The 24,623-nt window shown below is 43.8% G+C and overlaps 1 protein-coding gene and 1 long non-coding RNA gene across 10 annotated transcripts in view; both read right to left on the bottom strand.

Moving 5' to 3' along the window:
- Positions 1-24,623, bottom strand: part of SPECC1 (sperm antigen with calponin homology and coiled-coil domains 1) — a 285,514-nt gene that overhangs the window by 129,612 nt on the left and 131,279 nt on the right. The window contains exon 1 of one of the 8 annotated variants that reach the window (XM_040453090.1): positions 22,449-22,644. The exons of the other annotated variants lie outside the window; for them this stretch is intronic. Coding sequence (XP_040309024.1) covers positions 22,449-22,488 — 40 coding nt within the window. The 5' untranslated portion in view covers positions 22,489-22,644. Of the gene's footprint in view, positions 1-22,448; positions 22,645-24,623 lie in introns of those variants that run through there. 8 annotated transcript variants of the gene reach the window in all.
- On the bottom strand, positions 1,633-11,161 carry LOC121015841 (uncharacterized). Of its 2 annotated transcripts, none has more exons than XR_005783993.1 (3): positions 5,606-11,161; positions 4,502-4,594; positions 1,633-1,677 (listed from the first exon to the last, which is right to left on the bottom strand). It is a non-coding gene; the product is annotated as an uncharacterized LOC121015841 (long non-coding RNA). The 2 variants fall into 2 exon arrangements; XR_005783994.1 differs by lacking the exon at positions 5,606-11,161 and adding an exon at positions 4,980-5,087.

Below are 24,623 nucleotides of genomic sequence, written 5' to 3'. Positions count from 1 at the left end.
TAGTTCATTTCTCCCTTTACAGAGAAAAAGTTAAAAATTTTACTAGAGTGGGGCTGCCTGGCTAGCTCAGTCAGTAGAGCACGCAACTCCTGATCTCAGGGTTGTGAGTTCAAGCCCCATGTTGGGCATGGAGTCTACTTAAAAAAAAAAAAAAAAAATTTTTTTTTTTTTTGAAATTTACTAGGCAATATAAAAGATAATGAAGACATCACACTCCTAGAAAGGCTCAATACTGAAAAATGTGCAGATTTCATCCCCTAAAGTAATGCAATTTCACCAAATTTTACAAGTAGATGTTTTTTCTGAAACCAGATAAAGTGACTTAAATACTCACTTGAAAGAATAAACAGGAAAAATGCTAAAAAGAAACAAAGAAACAAGAGAATTTGATTTACCAGATACTAAAATATTACATGGCCACAAAAGTTAAAATCATGTAATCAATGAAGTAGGATATAGAGAACAGCAAATATATCCAAGAATATATAAGTATCTAACAGAAAATTAAAAAATAGAAAATTCAAATCAATGAGGAAAAGAAATCTTGCTCAGTAAATGCTACTGGAATAATTGCCAAATGTTTTAAAAACACTGTAAGTCATAGACCAAAGAACATTCCAAATGTATTAAATATATAAATATTATAAAATATAATATGAAACCCAAAAACATCTGACCTTTGGGTGTGATAAATCTTTCTAAGCCTAGAAATAATGTAAGAAATCACAATGGAAAAAATAAATATGCTCCATTACAGTTTTAGACTTTTATATTTCAAAACAAACATAATAATCAATATACTACCAAAAAAAAAAGAAAACTCTGCAGAAATGATCTGCAACCATATAACAGAAATGGATTGACAGTGTTAACATACCACAGAATAAATAAGAATAACACTAAAACCCCACTGGAACACTGAGAAAAGTTAGAAATAGACAAATCCCAGGAAACAAATGACCAATGTATATATGAAACTCAGTAGACTTGCAAATTAAAACAATGAAGTACTTTTTTTGCCTAACAAATTAGGGAGAATTCGTCAGGATCATAATAATGCTGGTAAGACTGCCATGAGACCAACACTTTCCTACACAGCTCTATGTATTTTATAGCAGAGATACATATCAAGAAGTTTACAAATGATCTTATGTATTTTGGCCAAGTAAATATCTACTTAAGAATTTAGTCTAGGGACATCTTGCTGGGTGGCTCAGTCGGTTAAGCAACCGACTCTTGATTTCAGCTCAGGTCATGATCTTACGGTTTGTGAGTTCGAGCCCCGCATCAGGCTCTGCACTGATGGCATGGAGCCTGCTTACGATTTTCTCTCTCTCCCTCGCTCTCTCTGCTCCTCCCCTACTCATGCGGTCGCTTGCGCGCGCTCTCTCTCTCTCTCTCTCAAAATAAACAAATAAAACTTAAAAGAACTGAGTCTAAAGATACAGTCAGTAAAAACTTAAACACAGACTTATATATTAGAATTATTTAAAATAGACGGGGCGCCTGGGTGGCGCAGTTGGTTAAGCGTCCGACTTCAACCAGGTCACGATCTCGCGGTCCGTGAGTTCGAGCCCCGCGTCAGGCCCTGGGCTGATGGCTCAGAGCCTGGAGCCTGTTTCCGATTCTGTGTCTCCCTCTCTCTCTGCCCCTCCCCCGTTCATGCTCTGTCTCTCTCTGTCCCTAAAATAAATAAACGTTGAAAAAAAAAATAAATAAAAATAAATAAATAAAATAGAGAAAAATATTGGATACGACAACAGGAGGATTTATTTAATCCTCCTTTATTTAATTATGGTAGTTAAGCCCTTTTAAAATTAAAAAAAATTAATAAAAAGGGCCTTCCCTTTTAAAATTACAAAGAAAATGATGGGAGTAGAATACAATACCACATCGAATAATAGAATATTATGGAGATGTTAAAAATATTGGGGAATATTTAATGACATGAAGAATTATTTTTTACTTTCTTTAAACGTTTATTTATTTTTGACACAGAAAGAGACAGAGCATGAGTGGCGGGAGGGGCAGAGAGAAAGAGAGGGAGACACAGAATCCGAAGCAGGCTCTGGGCTCTGAGCTGTCAGCACAGAGCCCGATGTGGGGGTTGAACTCACCAACTGTGAGATCATGACCTGAGCCGAAGTCAGATGCTTAACCAACTAAACCACCCAGGCACCCCATGACATGAAGAAAATTTATGATACACCGTTAAATAAAGAAGTCAAGATATGAATTGGAATATACAATACGATTTAACTATGTGCGCGTGTGTGCGCGCGCGCGCGTGTGTGTGTGTGTGTGTGTGTGTGTGTGTGTGTGTGTGTGTAAAAAGGCTCAGCAGGGGCTCCTGGTGGCTCAGCCAGTTAAGCATCCGATTTAGGCTCAGGTCATGATCTCACAGTTGGTGAATTCGAGCCCCACATTGTGCTCTCTGCTGTCTGCATAGAGCCCGCTTCAGATGTCTCTCTCCCTCTCTCTCTGCCCCTCCCCCACTCTCTCAAAAATAAACAAACATTAAAAATTTCTAATAAAAAAAAGGCTCCATAACCACACCACAAAGAAATGTCAAGTCATTATTATCCTGAATGGCAGGATTACGAATGATTTTTATTTTCTGGATACATTCTTTAATTTCATTTTCTATAAAGTGAGACGTATTACTTACATAATCAGGTAAAATATTCATATTTAAAAACAAATGCCAAAACAGCTCCACTGGTTCCCCTCCCTTCACGGGATACATTCCGGACCCGTAATCATGGCACGCTCTAGATCTACACCACACACTTCTTTGCCTACCACCCCTCCTTAATGTTCTGGCAACATCCAGAGATCTAACCAGCCCCCAAAACTGCTGGGTTCTGTCACAACCCCATTTCTTGGCGTGCGCTATTTCCTCTGCCTAAGAGCCCGCCCAACCCCTAGCAAAGGCTTCTTCAAGCCTTAAGACTCAGCTCAAACGTCCCTCTTCTGTGAAACCTTTCCCAGTGTCCCCAGGAAGAAAGACTGCTTCCTGGCCTGAGTTCCACACCTCTTAAAGCACCACTGTGAGGGGAGTGTTCTCTAGTAAGGTTTCTCACATAGCCTCCTTCCTGCGGTAAACTGAATACTGCCCCCAGTGATGCCCACACCCTAAGCCCTGGAACCTGTGAATGCGTTACATGGCAAAGGGACTTTGCAGGTGTGATCAAGTGAAGGCTCTTGACTTGAGGAGATTATCTTGGATTATCTGGTGGGCTCAGCGTAATCACAGGGGTCTTACGAGAGGGAGGCAGGCGGGTCAGAGGCAGAAAAAGGAGATGTGAGGATGGAACCAGAGGTTGTAGTGATGAACCGTGAAATACGGCAGAAGGTGCAAGTGGCCTTGAAGTTGGAAAAGGGAAAGAAATAAGTTTGCCCTGAAGTCTCCAGAAGGAACACGGCCTTGCCCACACCTTCATTCCAGACTTCTAATCTCCAGAACTCTAAGAAAACAAATGTGTGTTGCCTTAAGCCAGGAAGTTTGTGGTATCTTGTTACAGCAGCAACAGGAAACTAATACAATCCTCGACTATCCCAAAAGCACCTTGGGGCAGGCCAAGAAGAGGGGGACGGTGGGGCCTGGAGCTGGGGAGAGGAAGCACTCTTGTAGACATTTGGTAGGTAAATGAAACATCATCCACCTCAAGGAAAACCACAGAAAAGAAGCAATAAGATAAGAGGCAGGAGGAGGAAGAAGAAAACATGGGCTAACATTTATTGAGACCTTAAGATTTACTGTTAATTTATTTGTTAATATTTTATTAACATTTTTCGAAAATTCATTACTTTCAGGCACTGTTTAAGAATGTTACACTGGGGGCGCCTGGGTGGCGCAGTCGGTTAAGCGTCCGGCTTCAGCCAGGTCACGATCTCGCGGTCCGGGAGTTCGAGCCCCGCGTCGGGCTCTGGGCTGATGGCTCGGAGCCTGGAGCCTGTTTCCGATTCTGTGTCTCCCTCTCTCTGCCCCTCCCCTGTTCATGCTCTGTCTCTCTCTGTCCCAAAAATAAATAAACGTTGAAAAAAAAATTTTTTTAAAAAAGAATGTTACACTGTCCTGAGCACTCAGCACAGTGTTATTATTCCCATTTTATAGAGGAGGGAAAACAAAGCAATGGATTAAGACACTAGCCCAGGATCCCACAGCTAGTAAATCAGCGAAGCCAGGATAAGAATATGCAGCAACTCTGGCTCCAGGGCCCATGCTGTTAAATATTAAGAAGGAAAAGCTTATACACGTTGAGGGATTTGCAGGAATTTGTACATTTACATAAGCCAAGGGGACTAAATGCAGTTGAAATCAGGCTGAATTTATTAAAGGAATATTCTCTATTTGATGTGCCACGTTCTGTGCGGTTCTGTTTTCTGCACTGATTCACACACATCTGGATTCAAACCCAGATATGAGGCAGAAGGGGGCGTTCAAAGGCTGTGGGGATGCCGCCCCGAAGCTTATCCTTCATCCAACCCACTCTCCCACCTCTGTCCTGCTGAGGCCCAGAGAAAGCTCCTTCCACAAGGCCAGTGTGGTAAACACGCCTTTAGAAAGTCTCCCATCCACGCTCAGGAAGATCTGAAAGCAAAACGCCTTGATGAGAAGGGAGGACTTGGCATCAGGAAAAGATTGCTTTCCCCGCGCAAAATACTGATGTTCAGTAATACTGAACCACAGAAAATCCAGGCAATGAATTAGAAGACCAACTAAGGAAATTTAACCAGAATTCTGAGGAAAAGGATAAAGAGATGAATAGAAGGTTTTTGAAAATTAAGAGACTTGAAGGAAGATTGGAAAGATCTCCAGCACAACAGGAAAGCCAGATGGCAAGAAGAAAGCGATGGGAGAAAACTAAGCTGAGGCAGAGAAGAGTGCAGAGAGACCTGAAGGGGACAGCCAGGCACCAGGCGAGATTAATGAAGAGGGACACCCCCGCCCCCCCCCGCCCCAGCAGGAGACATACTACAAACGTCTGAATCCAAAGCACCCAGGCCAGCTTCGAGCAGGTGTTCCCCGGCCAGTGGCTGGAGGTAAGGAGTTCTGACCGTCTGAAGATGGGGCTCAGCCACGACTAATCCTGTCGGGGGGCTCAATCCTGCTCCAGGCTCGAGGGACTGTGTCCTCAGTGAAGGGGTCATTCCAGACACTTCACTCTGAAGGGACACTCCACTGACAGCTGGCGAAGGGAGCAGAAGAACGTAGGGGTTGGTCAAGGCCGACAGGAGGCCCTAAAAGAACAACCCATTTCCCTCTGTGCTCATACTGACTCCTGAGACCAAATGCATAGGTCCCCTCCCCACCCCCCCTCCCGCCCCACCCCCCCACACACACACCAACCACATCTCCAAACTCTCTGGACACCAACTGGTGTCCTACAACTCAACTGTGACACTAACTACCTGCACTTAGCACAGACCCCACAGGTTAAGGACTCAGTCCCACAGGACCGGTCCCACTTCAGGTGCCAGTCCCTGGCTGTCACCTGCACTTCTGACCAACCAGCTGCAAAGTGGGGGTTTCCGCTCCCCCTGCCTCAGGTCGGATAACTTGCTGTAACGACTCCTACGACTCAGAAGGCTGTTTACTTACTAGATCACCAGTTTATTGCAAAGGACACAACTCAGGAACAGCCAGATGCAAGATGCAGAGGGAAAGGCGTGGGGTGAGCATGGAGCTTGCCCGCCCTCTTCGGGTGTGCTACCTTCCCATAACCTTGGCGTGCTCAGCAGCCTGGAAGCTCTCCAAAACCCACTGTTTAGAATTTTTACTGCGGTGCCATTAGGTAGGCACGACTGATCAGTTCACTCGCCACTGGTGGTTAAACTTAATGTCCAAACCCCTCTTCCCTCCCCAGTGGTGGGGGGTGGGGCTGAAGGTTCCAGCCCTCTCATCACGTGGTTGGTTCCTCGGGCAACCAGCCCCATCCTCCAAGAGTCACCACAATTAGCATAAACTGGAGTGCGGTTGAAAGGGGCTTATTATGAATAACAAAAGATGCTCCTCTCAAAAATTCCAAGGGTTTTAGGAGCTCTGTGCCTGGAACCAGGGAGCGGATGTATATTTTTTTAATTCTACCATGAGGCCCCACTCACCCTCCACTCTGCAGGGCAAGCAGTGACCTGGCCTCCCCCCTAGCCACAGGCACAAAGCAGGTGCTCGTGGGGCGCTGGCTAGATGTCACGGGGAAACAGGCCCTGACGAGGGCGAGGGCGGCAGGAAGGAGTGGACGGGAGTGAGTCAGGCCTGTCCGTGTGCAGGCAGAACCTGTGGTCAGCGCTGGAGCCAACTCCCTGAGAGTGAACTTTTTAAGGAAGAAACTAGTGAGTGAATGTTTTTGTTTTTTTTGTTTTTTGGGTTGTTTTGTTTTTTGGGGTTTTTTTTTGGCTTTCAGGCTATCACAATGTCCCCGTTGGGGCAGAATTCATAAAGGAAATGAAAGACCGCTAGAAAAAGCAAGGAAACAGATTCTCCCCTGAAACCTTCCCATGGCTGATGGGAAGAAGGCACAAAGGTCTGACCACGTGGTCTCAATTTGGGATGACCCTGGAGGACCATCCTAGCTCCAGGCCCTGGGGACTGAGACAACGGTGATGGTCCTGTCACATTTCACCTTCTCTCTCTGCTAGAACCTGTTTCCTTCACCCCCCAACCCTAGATATTGTTTCCACGGGTGCCCTCCACAAACTTTCTACACGCAAATCTCTGTCTCCAGGTGGATTTCCCAGTGAGCAACCAAGACTATTTAGTTTTTACTATTTTAGTAATTAGATGTGTTTTTTTTTTTTTAATCAAAGGCCAAAGGTCAACAATTCAACTGCCTGGGGAGCCGGAGAGGTAAGTAAACGTCTGTGAAAGGCAGACCCCCTGAAAAATATTCTTACTCAAAGGCCCCATGAAAATATTCTTACTCAAAAAATTTTGAGACGCTGCAGAAGACCAATGAGGTTGGCCAACGTGTGTCCTCTGGACTGTCCATTTTACAAAGACATATGACATACTCAGTGTCACTTCACACTCAGCTGTGTTCATTCACTGGTCAGACGTTTCTCATCCTTGGGTATAACCCTGACAACTACAGTCTGAATGGCCCGTGTGCTTACTATTTGATGAAATCAAATTACTCTCCTTGCTGAAACATTCCTCCACGTTAGATGGCTAAGCCACCGGGAGGCGACCTCACAATGTTTGTCATGATATTAGGTAGGGGTGTTCATTGAAGGTCTACCGTGATCATTTGTGAGCCCGGATTAATTTTGCTAAATTTAGCTTTTCAAGCACTGCTCCTGGTACATACACGATTAGGCACGGCATTTTTTACAGGTAAAAGCGACCTCAGTGTTGTCAAGGATAATACAATCGCCTCAATATTACACAAATATTTTAAAAGTCTGAAGAGACATTTTTTTGGGAATAATGGTCAAGGCTGACCATTTCACCTAAATATGAAATGAAACAGAAACCTTTAGGTCAGTTACCAGTCTGCATTCTTTTCATGCCAGGGCAAAGGCTAGACTTGTATTTTAGTTATTGTTTCCCTTTGTCTGAGTATCTTACGCATCCTTATTTGGAAGTTTTCCTTTCTGGCCTGCGATTGGAAAAAAAAAAAAAATAGTACTCTGTAGAACTTCAAAATGCTTTCTAGTCTGGCCGCCATGTATGACGAAATCATACAGTTCTAAAAGGTGGAAGGGACATCGTAGATGGAGCTCAAGCCCTTTACGCACATGAAAAACCCATCAAGGTCAGAAAAGAAGAGACGAGCCTGAACGTGTGCCTCTGAATCCCCTGTTTTGTCTAATACTCCCAGAAAAACAATCACCTAGAAAAAAATGGAGTTTGTTTATTTCACGTAATCCACTTATAATCAAGCCTCATCAGACGTCTCTTGCGGTATCAGTCCCTTCAAGCTGACCGCACACGGCCTCAAATCAGAAACCCTCACATCGACTCTTACAGCCTTGAGTGGTAGAGGACATTAAAATTTCTCGAGGGGGCACAATCACATTAGTGAAGCTTCCCATAAATCCTGGCCCGCAGCACGCGCCCACGTTCTGTCCTTCCTTGCTCCCCCCTGGACCTCACTCTCCCCTGCATTCCTCCGCTTCACCTTCCCTTCTCCTTGCACATCCCTCCCCTGCACCTCACCTTCTCCTGCACCTAGTGCCTCCTCTCTCACTTCTTCCCAGCCTGGCCCTGCATGGGTCCCGAGGCTGAAAGAAGCCTAAATGTATCTGCTTCTCACAAACCCCTGGCTCAGCCTGACCAAGCCCTGGGGGCCAGTCAGCAAGCAGGGCAAACAAAGGATCCTGTCCAGCTTCGGAGAAAGGAAGCCTACCAGGTGCGGAAGGGTCTACCTGAGGAGGTGACATCAGGGCTGAAGAAGCCTGAAAGGATGAAAAGTAGGATCAAGGTAACATTTATCTTGCAAATGGCATTTTTGAAAATGAAAATAATAGGCGTGCACTGACCCGCAACAGGCGTTAACTGGGACTTAGCCTGGACAAGGGGGACTTCTGGTCGACCTGCAGAGGAGTCCGTGGACCAGTTCTGTGAGAGGAGCATCCGGGCACAGGGCAAGGAGAAGGGGCACGGGGTGGTTGCCGGGAGGCCCGTGCATCTCAGGGGAGGGCTGAGGCGAGGGGACGGCGTGTGCGAAAATACTTTATCTCACCAGGACGGCACTGTACAGCCGGAGATACTCGGCCCCCTGAGATGCTGTCCTCAACCAGCGGAACAGAAAGAGGTCTCCGGAGAAGCTAAAACTGTCCGTGCCCAAACTTCACACCTTTTTGTTGATCAGGAGAAGCCCTTCTGGTTTAGACACGGTTCTGGCTGCTTTCGTTACTGGTTTCCAGGCACACGGGGACTGAGGATGAGTGAGGGGAGTCCAGCATGCGGACATGGACGGACCAAAGCCATCAAGAGGTCCCCAGCACCATCCCAACCCCACCCCCGGAGTCCAGGCTGGTAACGGAACCAGTACTGTGACAGTAAAGGAAAAGCAGGATTGTCCATAATGCCTCAAGGACTATCTTGTATCTAAAGTGGTTAGCATAAGGCTCCGGATACGAGAATTTAGGACAAACCAGAGGCTTCCACGAAAATGTAACCACCGCTCCAATTACTGTTGTCTCCTTGATTTTCATTCCTTCCTCTTTCTTAATCACCTACAACTACTGGTTTTGAAAACCCTCACCAGGGCATAAAGCACAAAAGCAGAATGCCACAGAAAGTTAGGATGTCAGGGAAGGTGTGAGGGGCACGTGGACACACACAAACACATGCAAGCAAACAACACCCACACACAAACGTAACCTGCAAAGAGAGACTGTCTCATCATGTCTCTGGTCCGGCCTATAACAAACTGCACGTAACACGCGCAATGGAATGTACTCAGATTGAAGGAAGGGCAGAGCGGAAGAGACCAAAACGCGACTATAAACAGGTAATTTTCAAATAGTTCTAGGACCACTTTGAATGGACTCCTTGTTTATCTGTGAAAAAATCAGAAGGTTAGACTGCTGATAATTTAACTTTCAAGATTTTTTTTTTTTTTAATTTGGCTGCTGGTAGGAGAAAAGCAGGACCAATTAGAGGAAGAAAAATGAATTCTCTGGCAGATAAAACAAAGGGGATTTTTCAAGGGCTTGGGAGGCTGTTGGCACTGGTTCTTCATTGGATAGAGTTTCAGGTCAAAATGTATGACTTTACCTTTCCAGATTTATCATAACCCCTAATCTGAACACTTATCCATAATTAGGTTCAATTTGGAACACGGAGCTGGAGAGGGGAGGAGCGTGAAGAAGCGAAGGGAAAAAAAGACAAATTTTTCCAAAGTAATGGAGCAGAGGTTAAAAACAATGAAGGGGGCAGGTCACTGGAGAGAGGGTATCTACGAATAGGTGGGAATTGTGAAAAGCCACAGGGAGATACTGCCCGTGGCCTGTTGGGCCTCTGACAGGGGTGGCTCCCCGTGCCCGGCCCCATGGGAGTCGCTGGCCCAGGATATCTGGGTTATCTTTGTAGTGGTGTGGAATGTGGAAAATCTCTTTCTGTGAAACAAGCTTTTCTGAAGTTCATACCAGTAAGTGATTTTTTTTTTTTTTTTAAATCTCGGTTTTAAATATGTGGCCAACCACATCGATTTTAAAATATAAAGCCTACCTTCTCCTGAGAATTAAAAAATTTCCAGGAAATACAAGGGGCGGCTGCCATCAATTCATTACAGCCGGGCTGTTCGCTAGGGCCTCTGGGGAGTGTTGGGGGCTGTGGAGATGAGATGAGGGGGGCAAGTAAGTGTTCTCGGATAGTTCTCCCTCAGCTGGAGAACAAACCGTCCTACGATGTCCACGTGAAGGCCGGGCACCAGAGGGCATCGAAGGCCAAGTCAGAAGTGGGCCGGCCGACTGGGGAAGTGGCATCTCCTGACGCTGAGCAGCAGGGGTGAGGCCAGGCCAATGGGACGGGTCTGGTAGAAGGACGGTCCCAGGGGACTGCTTTGTCATGGGAGTGCGACATCTTCATGAGGAGACGCAGAAACCTTCAAAATGCTCGGCGCCTTCATGATGCTTCTAGGAGACGACCACACAGGCTGGTCTCATCTGACTGGAGCCATATTAAACTTCTTAAAAAAGTAAAACAGAGTTCAACTGGCTAGAAAGCTCATACCTAAAGCACATCTGGGTGACAAGCTCAACAAAGAAAACCCCAGTCTCCCCCGCCCACAAAATACCTGACTTAGAAAGTTTAAGTCTAAAAAAATCATAGGGATACCTGGCTGGCCCAGTCAGTGGAGCACAAGACTCCTTATCTCAGGGTCGTGAGTACGAGCCCCATGGTGGGCATAGAACTTACTGAAAAAAGAGTCTAAAAACATAAAATCATAGGATATTAAAGTTATCAGAAACTTCAGAGCTAACCTTGCACACACACCCTTTTACCCATATAAGGCAACAAGGAACCAATAAAAACTTACAATAATTCATCTTTCATGTTAAAAAAAACAAAACAAAACCAAAAGGGGTATTAAGGAAAATGTGACCTAAAATGGGATTGTAAGAGAAAAATTTTTTTTAAGTTTATTTATTTATTTTCAGAGAGAGAGCGAGCGAGCTCAAGTGCAAGTGGGAAAGGGGTAAAAGGGGGGGGGGGGGGAGAGTGAGAAAGAGAGAGAGCAGGAAAACAGATTCAGGGCTCGAACTCACAAACTGTAAAATCATGACCTGAGCTGAAATCAAGAGTCAGACGCTTAACCAACTGAGCCACCCAGACTCCCCAGGGAAAAAAATTTTAAATCCGTGAAATCATTATGTCTAACAAGAAAAATCATAACATCAAGATGAATGGCAAAAAGGTATGTTACAAAATTTAGCAATGATTTCTGATCTTCTGAAGGACAGTATCTCCAATTAACAGAGGACATTTGTGCCATCATCACTAGGATCTAACTCTCTGAGTTTACTGTTTACTACAGAGGTCTTGTACATTTCTTATTTCTCCCCCAGATTCTATACACATTTCTTATAGTGTGAATGTGACCTTCTAATAAACCACTGTTTCTGGTTATTATTAGCATAAAGCTACTGATATAAACACACATACCTACATACACACATACTGCATGTATATACATATTCATACATATATGATATACTGTATATATATAATATAAAATATATAACAAAATTTTATATATATAATATAAAATATATATAACAAAATTATATAAATATATATGCATGCATTTCCTAGCTATTTACTGAATTCTCATTCATTCTAATTGTTTTTCAGTTAATCTTCCTGGCTATTCTAGCAAGAAAACTATAGGACCTACAAATAATGCTACTTTTGTCTCATTTTCAATAAATATTATTTTTAAACATCTTACTGCTTTGGCTAGTCTATCTGAAAACAATGTCCTGTATGGGCACCATTGTTATTTTCCTGACCTTTACAGGAATGTTTTTAGTTTCCTGTTAAGCATGGTGTGTGTAGCTTTCAGACCATTTTATTTATTATCTTAAGAAAGGATCCATTCATTCCTATTAAATGTTTCTAAGGTATATGTTAAATTTTATTAAATGTATTACTGATATACAGATGAAAATTTCTTTCTTTAAATTCACTGTTGGCATAAATTCATAGAATAATATTATTGCATTCTTGGAATGAACCAGTTTTACAGTGGCATAACAGTTTTTAAATATATGGTTGGATTAAACTTGGCTTATATTTCGATTAGGACTTGTATATCAACATCAGTAAGAAGGTACTCTGGCTTTCTTTGTTAGCGCTATCTTTGAAACGTTTTGGCTTCACAGTACTAGTATTACTTTTGTGAAAATAAATTGGAATGTTTTCCATCTTTTACGTACTTCAGAATATTTTCCAAGTTTCTATTATTTGAGTATTACCGTCACAATTCTATTTGTACTTACTTGTCTGATTATATATTTAATTTTTTTTGCACGAACTTAACATTGACTTTTTCTTTTAGCCCAACTTCATCCTAAGTAGCATAGATTTGATGTACTAGTTATAATTTTTCTGACACATTTTAAATTAATTATTAAAATAAGAAACAGTCATCTGTATATATCTCAAATCATTACCTGTACCCTCTATAATATGGTAATCTTTGGGAAACAAGGCACTAGATGACTTTAAATATCATGGAAATTATATTTTTCTTGTATTTAAAGAACTTTACCTATTAAGTCATCTGCGTTCAGGGATATTTTTGGAGCTTTTAAGTTACTTTGTGATGTCTTCCAAAATTACTCTTCTGTCCAACTGTTTCGTTTCTTCAAGAACTGATTTTATAGTTTCATTTTCAAGTTCATCAAAATTTTATATTTTTATTCTATTTTTTTAAACCACGTCTTTGAATATGTGCATTCTTAAATGCAAACCTGGGATATTTCTGTTCTCTTCTTTTTCTTAGTCTAACTACGGTTAGACATTGTTTTTTGTTTTCTCTACTTCATTGTTTTAACAAAAAACATACTCTTACATTTTTAACTGAAGGTGTTCTTTCTCTTTTTTGTTCATTCATATATCCATTCATTCAACAAATATTGACCATGTGCCAAGCATGTATCAGGCAGTGTACTAGGTGGTAAGAGGGTGGGTAAGAGGAGGGTGAGACACGGGGTACCTGGGTGGCTCAGGCGGTTAAGTGTCCAACTCTTGATTTTGGCTCCGGTCATGATCTCAGAATTCGTAAGTTTAAGCCCTGCATCGGGCTCTGCGCGGACAGTGTAGAGCCTGCTTGGGATTCTGTCTCCTCTCTCTGCCCCTCCCGCACTTGCTCTCTGTATCTTTCTCAAAAATAAATAAAAATTTAAAACTCAAAAGAAAAAAGAAAAAAAAGAGGAGGATGAAACAGCCACAGTTATAATCTGCTTCATTAATTTCTGCCTTTTCAAAAAACACCTTCCTGTTTTCCCAGGTTTATTTTCTTGTTTATTTCCTAATTTTCTGAGTATAGTAATTAACTTATTTTCATTGTTTCTTTTCAGACATCAAAAAATTTCAGAGGAACGAACTTGCTTATTTGTAACTTGATGAAGCACTCCATAATCATTTTTTAATAAATTGTTGTTCTCAGTTCTTTCTTGGGTCAAACTTTACCAAATGGATTAAGTTTTTTAAATTTCAACTTTTATTATCTACAGTTTTACTGCATTATGATATAACAGAGTGACCATAAAATTTCCTTTAAGAGACTGTAATGAGGCTTTCTTTCTGGAACAGGACAGATCAATGTTTTAACCATTCCATGAACAGTTTAGAAAAACTGTGTAAGACATATTGTTGAATTCTCTCATTTTTACTTGTGAGTCTATTTTAATGCATTTCTAATAGGTTCTGCAGGAGTCACTCTTCCAAGGTTTGCTGGTTAATGTGCTGGAGTTTGTGAATGCTACTTTTTCTTCTTCAACATAGAAGGTCCTGTCTGATTTAAGGTACCCTGTGGTGCCTGTGGAGGGTAGGGGAGGAAAGTCTGTCACTGATACTATTGTTTCAGTAGAATGACTCTGTAAGTCAGACAAAGCCATAGAGATAGGCACAATTAAAGCCACAGAGATAGGCACAATTAAATGACATGTTGTATTACTATCAAGAAAGATACTGGCCTTAAGAGACAGAAAGTGTAAGAAAAGCAGGTAGTGTTCTATCAAGTCACAAGTCTTTGGAGTCAGAGGGGAAATATTTATATCTAAATGCCAAAGAAGTACAAACTCTAATTAAGTGATGTGGCCATTTGAACGGAGGTCTAAGGCTCCCAATTAGGAGCTGCTAAGAATTAAGGAAAATATAACTTAAATCTAAGTTTGTTTGTCACAATGGGCATTATGACCACCTCCTTCCTCAAGTTTTGAAATCACTGTACAGAGAGATTACAAAGATCTTGAACCTAGAATTCTACACCCAGAAAAACTATCAGTAAAGACAAGGTAAAACAACAGATCCTCACATAAAGGTTGAGAAAACCTATCATGCGTAGACTATCTTTGTACATGCTCAAACCAAATATGCTCCCACCACAGCAAAAGGAGCTCCAGTGGGTGTTTGGAGTCCAGAGTAACAATCCTGTCCTTGTCCCTGCTAGAGGCCTCTGTTGCTTAAAAGCCTCACCTGGGATGAAATTCCTGTATTATTTATAAAAAAAATACTTACATTAACTTTTTTTTTAAATTTTTTTTTAATGTTTATTTATTTTTGAGTTAGAGCGAGACAGAGCATGAATGGGGGAGGGCAGAGAGAGAGGGAGACACAGAATCGGAAGCAGGCTCCAGGCTCTGAGCCATCAGCCCAGAGCCCGACGCGGGGCTCGAACTCACGGACCGCGAGATCGTGACCTGAGCCGAAGTCGGACGCTCAACCGAATGAGCCACCCAGGCGCCCCCTAAACTAACTTTTTAATCCTAAAATGATTTAGAATTAAGTAGAGAAGTATTTAAAACAATTAAATGAGGGGCGCCTGGTTGGCTCAGTAGGTGAAGCATGTGGCTCTTGATCTCAGGGGTCGTGAGTTCAAGCCCCTCGTTGGAGATGGAGCCTACTTAAAAAAATAAAATAAAATAAGAATTAAATGAGTAGTAATTATGTAATTACATATGTGTGTAAGCAGTATTATGTACTAAGAAATACTTGCAGTTTGGGATTCTATTTTTAACATTTAGGGGAATTAGACGTATAAAGAGTTCAGATCAGCCCTTGATTCCAATCTAAAATGTGTAATTGAGCAATTAATTTGTAATTTTAATTTGAAGTGTGCATCTTACATATACACACACACATAGAGAGAATGTGTGTTCTGAGATATATAAGAGGAGTTAAGAATCTCTGTTTAGAAATGTAATTATTAAGTATATAAGACTTTTAAAAAACTGGACTGGTTTATCAGACCTAACAGGAACCTAAATATATGCAGCATGTATATTTTGCTTTCTGTCTTAATCTGGAAGGGGGTCTTTTTTTTTAACAGAGATTTTAACCCATTCACATTTATTACAGTAAAAGACATTTTTTTATCTTATCTGTTTTTTCTATGTATTATCACTGCTCTTTGATATATACATCATTTTTAATCCTAAAAGAGCACATTTTCCAAAGTATGTCTCTCAGGACACTAGTTCCACTCTGAAATCCTTCCATGGTACAAAATACCTCTGAGAAAAATTCTTATTCTGAGAATATTCTCTTCTTAGTGAATATTGTAAAAAATTTGATGAGTCCTTGAAATTTAATGCCAACAGAAGCCATTAATTCATTTGACTCAAGCCTTCCGACCAACACCACTCCCTTCCCCCAAGTCCCAAACTTCTATGAATAAGATCAAGCAGACAACAAAAAATATTTTGGAAAGAGAAAATGGAATTTTAAAAGTCAACAGGAAAACTGTAAGAAAAAGGTGAATATAGAGAGTGACAGAATATATAGAGGACCACAGGAAATACTCCAGCCAAAGCAAAGGAATGCAAAAACAGAGAAGGATCAGCGAAGTAGTGGGCGAACCCAAGAGTGAGACAGGACCAGGGGGAACCAAGTCCAAACTAAAACATGCTTCTCGGACACTTTCTATGTGTGAGGCTGTTCTAACACTTCACCGGTTTTAACAACAACCTTATGAGGTACCTTATATTAGTAACTCCTTTTCTAGATGACAAAACTGAGGCTCAGAAAGCCTAAATCACTTGTCTAAAGTCTCAGAGCTGGAAGTGACAAAACTGGGATTTGCACAGTCTGGCTCCAGATCCCAAAGTCTTAACCACCCTGCTTTTCATCTTCAAAAAGAAAATAAATTCTCCATAATAATGGAAGTAAAAGTGAGAAGCTCCAAAACAGGATAAAAGCATGTTAAGAGCATTTTAAAAGTAAATAATTATAATACCTGCACTACCTCCCTTCCAATCTTACTCCTTGCTTTTCTTTTAAAGCAATGTCTTCTGCCACAGGCCACAAGGTAAGCAATGTAAGATTACATTTCCTTCTCTCTAAGTCTAAATGCACTCCCTGGTTGTCCAGTAAAGAATACATATGCGATCCTAATATGTTAAATACTGATTAGTTTTCAACTTTCAATCTACAGACAATGCACAGAAGATTTAATTATACTACTTATGGAACAGAACATTCTAGTCACATGAAAGGTTGAGAGGCAGACCAGGATAGGGTGTGAAGGATAAAATGGAAAAGACAGTTGAAATTTGAGGATGTTATATCCTCATTTACCTAGCAAGGACACTGTTTAAAGTTGGTCAGTGAAGAAATGCAGGTGGAAGGAAGGAAGGAAGGAAGGAAGGAAAGAAGGAAGGAAGGAAGGAAGGAAGGAAGGAAGGAAGGAAGGAAGGAAGATGGTAAACAATAGAATTCCTTAGAATTCTAATTTTTTTTTTTTTAGTTTATTTATTTTTTGAGAGAGAGAGGGCAAACAGAAGAGGGGCAGAGAGAAAGGGAGAGAGAGAATCCCAAGCAGGTTCCGTACAGTCAGTGCAGAGGCTGATGTGACCATGACCTACGCTGAAATCAAGAGTTGGATGTTTAACCGACTGAGCCACCCAGGTGCCCCAATTTCCCTAGAATTCCAAAGTGAAATACAGTAAAAGACTATATACCCACAACTATATTCCCCCATTGGCATTTTACCATACTGACAAGAACATCAGAAAATTTATGTATGACTTGCAGAAATGGGGGGGGGGAGTAGAGGCATATACTAGTAAAAATGCACTAATTCCTGAAGTTTCACAGTAAAGGTTAGTATATAGCCTTGAAAGCTACTAAGTCAAGAAATAGTACAGGCATAAGAGGCATAGCGTATTATGTAGAATGATGGAGGTAACCATCATTTCTTTGAAATGCCCCCCAAAATGAGATAGGATGACGGATGGAAGGATGAATAGATGGATATATATATATATATAAAGCAAATGTAGCAAAATGTTAACTGCAGATCTAGACGGTGGATACATGGGTGCTTACAGGTCTTTCATTTTTCTGATTAAATTTTTCTTAATACTGACACAAATGCGGTTGGGAGTGGATACCATGTCTGGAAAGAGATTGCCAGTATTCACCAATATTGCTGCTGTCTGTCCTCTGCCTGGCATCCACAAAGACGTTTTCCAGTCCCTCAGCATCCAGGTGGGGCCGTGTGACTGAAACTGGCCAGTAGAGCCTGGGTGGAAATGATGTGCGTCACTTCCAGGCCCGGCCCGTAGAATCTCCTGCGGTATCCTCCGTGAATCTTCCCCTGAATGCTGGTACATCCAGTGCAACCCAGCAGCCAGGCGCTAAGAATGAACGTTCACAGGCTTGAGTCTCTAACAAACGTCTAACTGCCCAGACTGCCCCCGACTCACACCAGACTGTGATGTAAGCGAGAAATCAACTTTTAGAGTCTTCAGTGGCTATTTGGGGATTTGTCTTTAACCAGTTAGCATTCACTATAACTAATATAAAGTAGGACCTAAGCGGGTAGAAGTAGAAGTTTCGCTTTCGTTTCACATCATTTGCATTTATTTAAATACGTAAATGCAGGGGCACCTGGCTGGCTCAGTCGGAAGAGCATGCGACTCTTGATCTCAGGGTTGTGAGTTTGAGCCCCAAATTCGGTGTAGAGATTACTAAAAAAATTAAATAAACTAAAAAAAATAAAATAAAATAAAAAATAAGTACATACATGCAAATCTAAGGTAAACAGCAAGCAAAAATCAGCTAGTAGTGAAACCGGGGAAAGCCTACTAAACTCACCTTTGACTAAGGCCTTCTTTAGCATTATCAGGCATCTTTGTGTGAATACAAAAAGGCAAAACTGCAAAATGGCACCCCTATCTCTGGACTGATACAACCCCACCTGGGCCCTCTCATCCCTTTATATCCAGATGCCTTTGAACAGTGCACAACCAACACAACTATACCCAGTAGCCCTGTCTACAATGCAGGTCTGACAACCTGGTTGGAAACTGAAAGACTGCTAACATCTAGAACTTCTAGTTCTAGGGAACTTCTAGGAAGAGTAATCAACAGGTTCTCATTCTAGCTGCCCTCATTCACGGATACGTTCGTGTCTTTTACTTGATCCATTTCTCCTGCCCATCCTGTAATACAATGCCACAATGAAGCCACAGTGACCCAACTCAAAGGATCACAGACACCACAAAAGAGGAATCCTGCTGCTACCATGGCCAATTCCAGGGCTAGAAAAGGTGTGCCCCGGAGAGGACAAGGTGCTTCCAACTGGAAGAGAGAAGACATGGGGGTTAATTCCAGCCCTTTCAAGCCTAGGGTCTAAGATGGGGATGTAAGATGGAAATTTTACCTCATTTACTCTTTAAATAGACCCTCCCTGCTCAAGCAACTGAGGTTCCTGTGGAAGGCAGCCATGAGATGTGCCACCTGGATCTCTATTCAAGAAAGAACTTGGCGTTCAGCTACAAGAACTGTAGTTAGCTGACACCTCCAGCTGTTAGTGCCACCAGGGTCCCAGGATTCAACCTGGCTTTTGAGCTGAAGGTGCCTTCTTCCCAGGCAGCCTCCAGCAGTGACTGACCACAGCAAGAACACTAGGGATTGGCCATTTCTGCCCAATCGAACTCCCTCAATCAGTTGGCCAGGGCCTCGCCACAGCTGCAGAGCTATCTGAGGCTCTCCCTGCCCAAACCTGCCACCCCCTCCTTTCCTTTCATACGCGCTGGATCTGCATCATGGCCTAAAACTCTCCCAGCCCAGTTCTGGCTTCCCACGCTTTTTGTGTTTGTCAGGTCTCTCATAAACTTCTTTCATTCCTAATTCTATTTAACGATATTTTTTAAAGTAATCTCTATACCCAACGTGGGGCTTGAACTCATGATCCCAAGATCAAGAGCCTCGTACTCCATGGACTGAGCCAGCCAGGCGCCCACCCCCCTGCCCCGCCACCCCCCCAAGTCTTTTTAAAAGTCTGCATCTCAAAGGACAAAAGTGACACAATATAAGAACTATGTAAAAAATCACACTTGGGTGTTGCTCTTCCCTTGTCCAGCCTTCCTGTTTCCCCCCCTTACCTCTACCACTCATCTCTGGGCCCCTTGTTGTGACGACCCACTGAAGCACTTGTTCTGGTTCTAGTCCAATATACCACAACTGACACTGGGAAGCCCCCATCGCATCCTTGCCCTCAGGGTAAAGCAGAATGAAGACAGATTAATCTTTGACAAAACTCTGATTTCAAAAGTTTTTTGATGCATTCTACAGCATTTCATCATTGTATTAAGAGACCAGTTAAAATTGGGGCGCCTGGGTAGCTCAGTTAGTTGAGCATCTGACTCTTGATTTTGGTTCAGGTCATGATCTCAGGGTTCATGAGGTCGAGCCCCGCATGGGGCCCTGCGCTAACCGTGCAGAGCCTACTTGGGATTCTCTCTCTCCCTGTCTCTTTGCCCTTCCCCCACTCAAGTGCATGCGTACATTCTTTCTCTTTCTTTCTCTCTCTCTCTCTCTCTCTCTCTCTCTCTCAAAAAGAAATAAATAAACTTTAAAAAAAGGGATTAAGAAAAGAGACCAACGAAAATTATATTCATACTTTCAGGTTACCCTAGTCCCTAAGATTTCCTAATTGGTGATCTTTACTTGCAGCAAATCAGATTGAGTTCCCATTCTGAGATTATAGTCATTCTTGCAAAATGCAATAAAATAAGTCACTGGCATAAAAGCGGTCTTTTCATCTCCTGTCCATTAGAATGCTTTACAAAGCAAAGCCACTTAGAAACTGGAACCCAAATAACTCTTTTTTTAAAGGTTTTTTAAAGTCTATTTTTATTTATTTCGAGAGAGAGATTAAGAGCAAGCAGGGGAGGGGCAGAGAGAGGGAGATAGAATCCCAAGCAGGCTCCACACTGCCGGCACAGAGCCCCATGTAGGGCTCAAACTCACAAACCATGAGATCATGACCTGAGCCAAAGTCAAGAGTCAGACGCTTAATCAACTGAGCCACCCAGGCACCCCTAAGGTTTTATTTTTTTATTATTAAATTTATTTTTGATGTTTATTTATTTTTGAGAGAGACAGACAGAGTGCGAGTGGCGGAAGGCAGAGAGAGGGACACAGACTCCAAAGCAGGCTCCACGCTCCACACTGTCAGCACAGAGCCTGATGCAGGGATCGAACCCACAGACCGTGAGATCATGACCTGAGCTGAAGTCTGACGCTAAACTGAGCTACCCAGGCATCCTGATTTTATTTTTATGTAATCTCCACACCCAACGTGAGGCTCCAACTCACGACTCTAAGGTCAAGAGTCACATGCTTCATCAACTGAGCCAGCCAGGCGCCCTGGAAGCTAAAGAACTCTAACAAGGTGGGGTGGCAGGGCGGGGGGTGGGGGTGTCTCTTTGCAATGTGACACAAAGGAAATGAGTTTTTACAATACCTGGGCAGCTGTGTACCAGGGAGAGGTGTTTTTAAAGTGTTACATATCTTTGACCTAACAGTTTATTATGGGCTCTTTACGACAAAGGCATTATTTTGCAAATGTTGGTTATTCTGCCCAAAGAAGTTTGGATACAGGCCGTGAACTTTAGAGAGTTGCCCCTATGTAATCTACACAGTAACCCCATCTCTGATGTTTTTCTACACGCTATTCCCGTGTGGCAAAGTTTTCCATCCTGGTTGTTGTACCAGTCCAGTGAACCACAACTGCCGAGGAGGCACCCCACCTAGAGGCACCCCTCCTGGGCCCAGTCCCAGGGATACGGCCTGAGTCCCCTTGGCCTCCCTGTCAAGACAGACAGCTAAGGCACTGGGCGGTAAGCGAAGAGTGATGAATGGACCGAGGCTACGAAGATCAAGGGTTTAATTACAGCCCTGCTCCCGATCCCAGGGCTGTCACTGAACACAAGTCACTGCACCTCTCAAAGCCTCAATTTCCTCATTCAAATCCCAATTAAAAAATTACACCCTTGAGAACATTTTTAAGAGTTCTGACTCTGTCTTGGGAACACATACTCGCCGCCTGCCATTCCAGGATTCCAGCATTAAGTGGACCATCTCTCCCCAATCAGGCAAGATGTAATTTTTGAGGCTAAATTAAATTCCACTTCCTTCATGTGACAGTATGGAAATGTTCTGGCTTTGTTTTTAAATGCAACCCCGTGGTTGCAGCATCTAAATCTGTGCCGGAGGCCAGGATGATGAACCAGAAGATGACAACTACAGCCCAGCTGACTCTCCAACCAGGCTCGCTTAATTTCTGAGGAAATAAAAATTTGATAAGCCGCTGAAGTTTCTGGTATCCCAGAATAAGCACAGGCTATTTTGGGTAAGAAACAGTCACAATCAAGCCCTTGGTCTGAGTATGAGTAACAGATCTGCTGACGGGCTGCCACCTTCCACGGGACTCCAGAAAGTGTGTGATACGCAAATGATGCACCGCAAAATGGACAATGAACCAGAAAACACTGCCAAGTCACACTTTTCGTTGCAAATGCCCAGAAAGTCTGCAGGAACTGCCTCCACCCACCGTATTCGAGACCCTGGCTGGGCGGCAGACAGGAGGGGCAAGTCAGACTCCACTACGAAATCTGGGCAGAACCCTCCCCCATCCCACCCCCACGCCCCGACCCCTCTCTCCACCGGCCTGGCCTGCGTGCGCCGGGCCACGGAGACCGGCTCCCTCCCGCCCCACTCGCCGCGTCCGGGCAGACCCAGAGCTTCCAGGTACGTGTTTATGGTGAGTGGCATTTCCTTGTCGCGGAACAGGCACAGGTAATTTCACAACCCCACTAGCGCATTCCAAAGGCAAGAATCACATCCCGGGAACTTCACCTTTCCACTCGCCCCTTGAGCGCCCGCGGGCAGCGCGGCGGCCGCTGGCCCGAAAGGCGGGTGGGGGAAGGGCGCCGGGCCGGGGAGGGGGCGCGGCGCGACCCCCGCAAACAGCACAGACCTGGTTCGGGATCCTCGGGCCGACCCGAGTGGTTGCCCATGCTCGGCCGACTCGGGCAACGGCCGGCTGGCCGGCCTCGGACACGGTGTCCGCCGTGCTGCAGCTCGCGCCGGCTCCGGCGGGCGAGGCAGCTGCGTCCGGCGGGTCCGCTCCAGTCAAAGAAAGGGCCGGGCGCCTTCCAGTTCCCGGCGGCCGCCGGCGGAGCCGCTCCTTGCCCGCGCGGGCGGGCCCCGCCCACCTCATCTGCATAGTGCCCGCCCGGCGAGGCCCGCCCACCTCATCTGCATAGTGCCCGCCCGTCTCGTCTGCATATCGCTCTAGAGCATCCAAAGGGTCCCTCCCAGGCGTGGGAGGGCCGCACCGGCAGACCGATTCGGGCCTCTAGGGGCCGACGCTGAGAACTGCAGCTGGACAAGGTAGGCTGGAAAAACCCCACTGCGGGGAGGCTGAAGCCAAGTGCCGCAAGAAAGGCAAAATCCTGCGCGTGAGAAATTCGATCGCGTGTCGGGACAGGAACAACCTAGGGTTGGCACAGTACAGGCGCTTAGTGATTTCCTGGGTAAACGAAAGAATGGACGCACAAGCAACTCTTGCGGAGGGCGTGAAGAAAAATAACCCTTTAACAAGGACTCGCCCGTTATTCAAGATGGTAAATACTACCGCAAATAATAAAAATGCATACTAATCCTTAGTGGTAACCTTTTTTGCTGCTATCAGAAATGACTAACTTCTGGAAATTACCCTGGACAACTTTCATAGTTAATCTGACAGTGAAAAAAACTTAGAAATAACTAAATCTTGCTGTGAAACATATTTAGGACTAATAAAAAGATGAATGGAATGACTGGTTGTTTCCTGCATTACTTGACCGCTATGGCCCAATCCCAGTTCTTATCTTACTTATCAACATGTTAGGTCACCACTGATCACTCTTGACCCCTCAAAACAGGAGGAGGAGTTCAGACACCAGGACCCCACACCCTCCTGGTTTTCTGCCCACCTCTCTGCTCCTCCTCCCAATCCCCTTTTGTTGGCTTCTCCCCATCTCCTTGATCTCTAGCACCTGGAGGCTCATCGCCCCTATCCACTCTAACTTGGTCAATGTCACCAACTTGTGGCTTTTATTTATTTTTTAATGTTTGTTTATTTTATTTTGAGAGGGGGGGGCATAGCGAGAGGGAGAGAAAGAATCCCAAGCAGGCTCCACCCCATCAGTGCAGAGCCCAAGGTGGGGCTTGATTTCACCAACCTCCAGATAGTGACCTAAACCAAAGTCCAGAGTCTAACGCTTAATGGACGCAGTCATCCAGGTGACCCCCCAAACTTGTGGCTTTAAGATACCACCTATATATATCTTCAGCCTGGTACTCTCTTCTGTATTCCAGACTCATTTCACCAACTACCTTCTTGACACCTCCACTTAGGTGTCTTAAGAAGCATCTCCAGTTTAACTGGAAAAAACCCAAATTCTTGATTTTCTTTCATAGATGTCTCATACAGTCTTCTCCACCTCCATAAATGGAATATGTCAGAATACATGTCATAAATGCCACCACGTCTCAGCACTTCTCACCACGTTCACTGCTACCATCTGGTCCAAGCCATTGCCCATCCTACCAGGATGATTCCAACTGCTTCCTACCCAGGCTTCCATCTTCTGCCCCCAGCCTCTTTATAGTCTAGCATGGTGCTCCCAAAACTTAGTTCAGTCTAATCATATCCCACCTCCACTTACAGTGATCCAATAGCTTGCTGTCTCACTTGGAGGAAAAGTCAACACGCTTACCCTGACCTCCACCGAATAATTTTCCCCTCCTTCCATTCGTGGACTCACCTTCCCCCTCTCACACTGCTTTTACTACAGCAAGCTCCTCCTCACTGTTGCTCAACTAAGCCAATCATACTCCCACCCCAGGGCCTTTGCAGTTGTTGCTCCCTCTGCCCAGATTCCTCTTCCCCCACCTTCCTACATTATTATAGACCACATGGTCCACTCTCTCACACTCCCTAAGTCTCTGGTCAAATGTCATTCTATTAAGAGGGGCTTCTCTTGTCACATTAAATAGTAAGCCAGACCCTCAGTGCACACGCTTCCCTGCTTTGTTAGCCTCCGTGACGTATATCACCATTCAGTATACTATATATTTTCTTGTCTACTGGCTTATTTTCTCCCCA

The sequence above is a fragment of the Herpailurus yagouaroundi genome, unplaced genomic scaffold (genome assembly GCF_014898765.1).
Source record: "Herpailurus yagouaroundi ecotype Mexico unplaced genomic scaffold, PumYag 208, whole genome shotgun sequence".
NCBI classification, from domain to species: domain Eukaryota; kingdom Metazoa; phylum Chordata; class Mammalia; order Carnivora; family Felidae; genus Herpailurus; species Herpailurus yagouaroundi.
The sequence above is the reverse complement of the archived record's forward strand: the minus strand, read 5'-3'. Positions and strand labels throughout refer to the sequence as shown.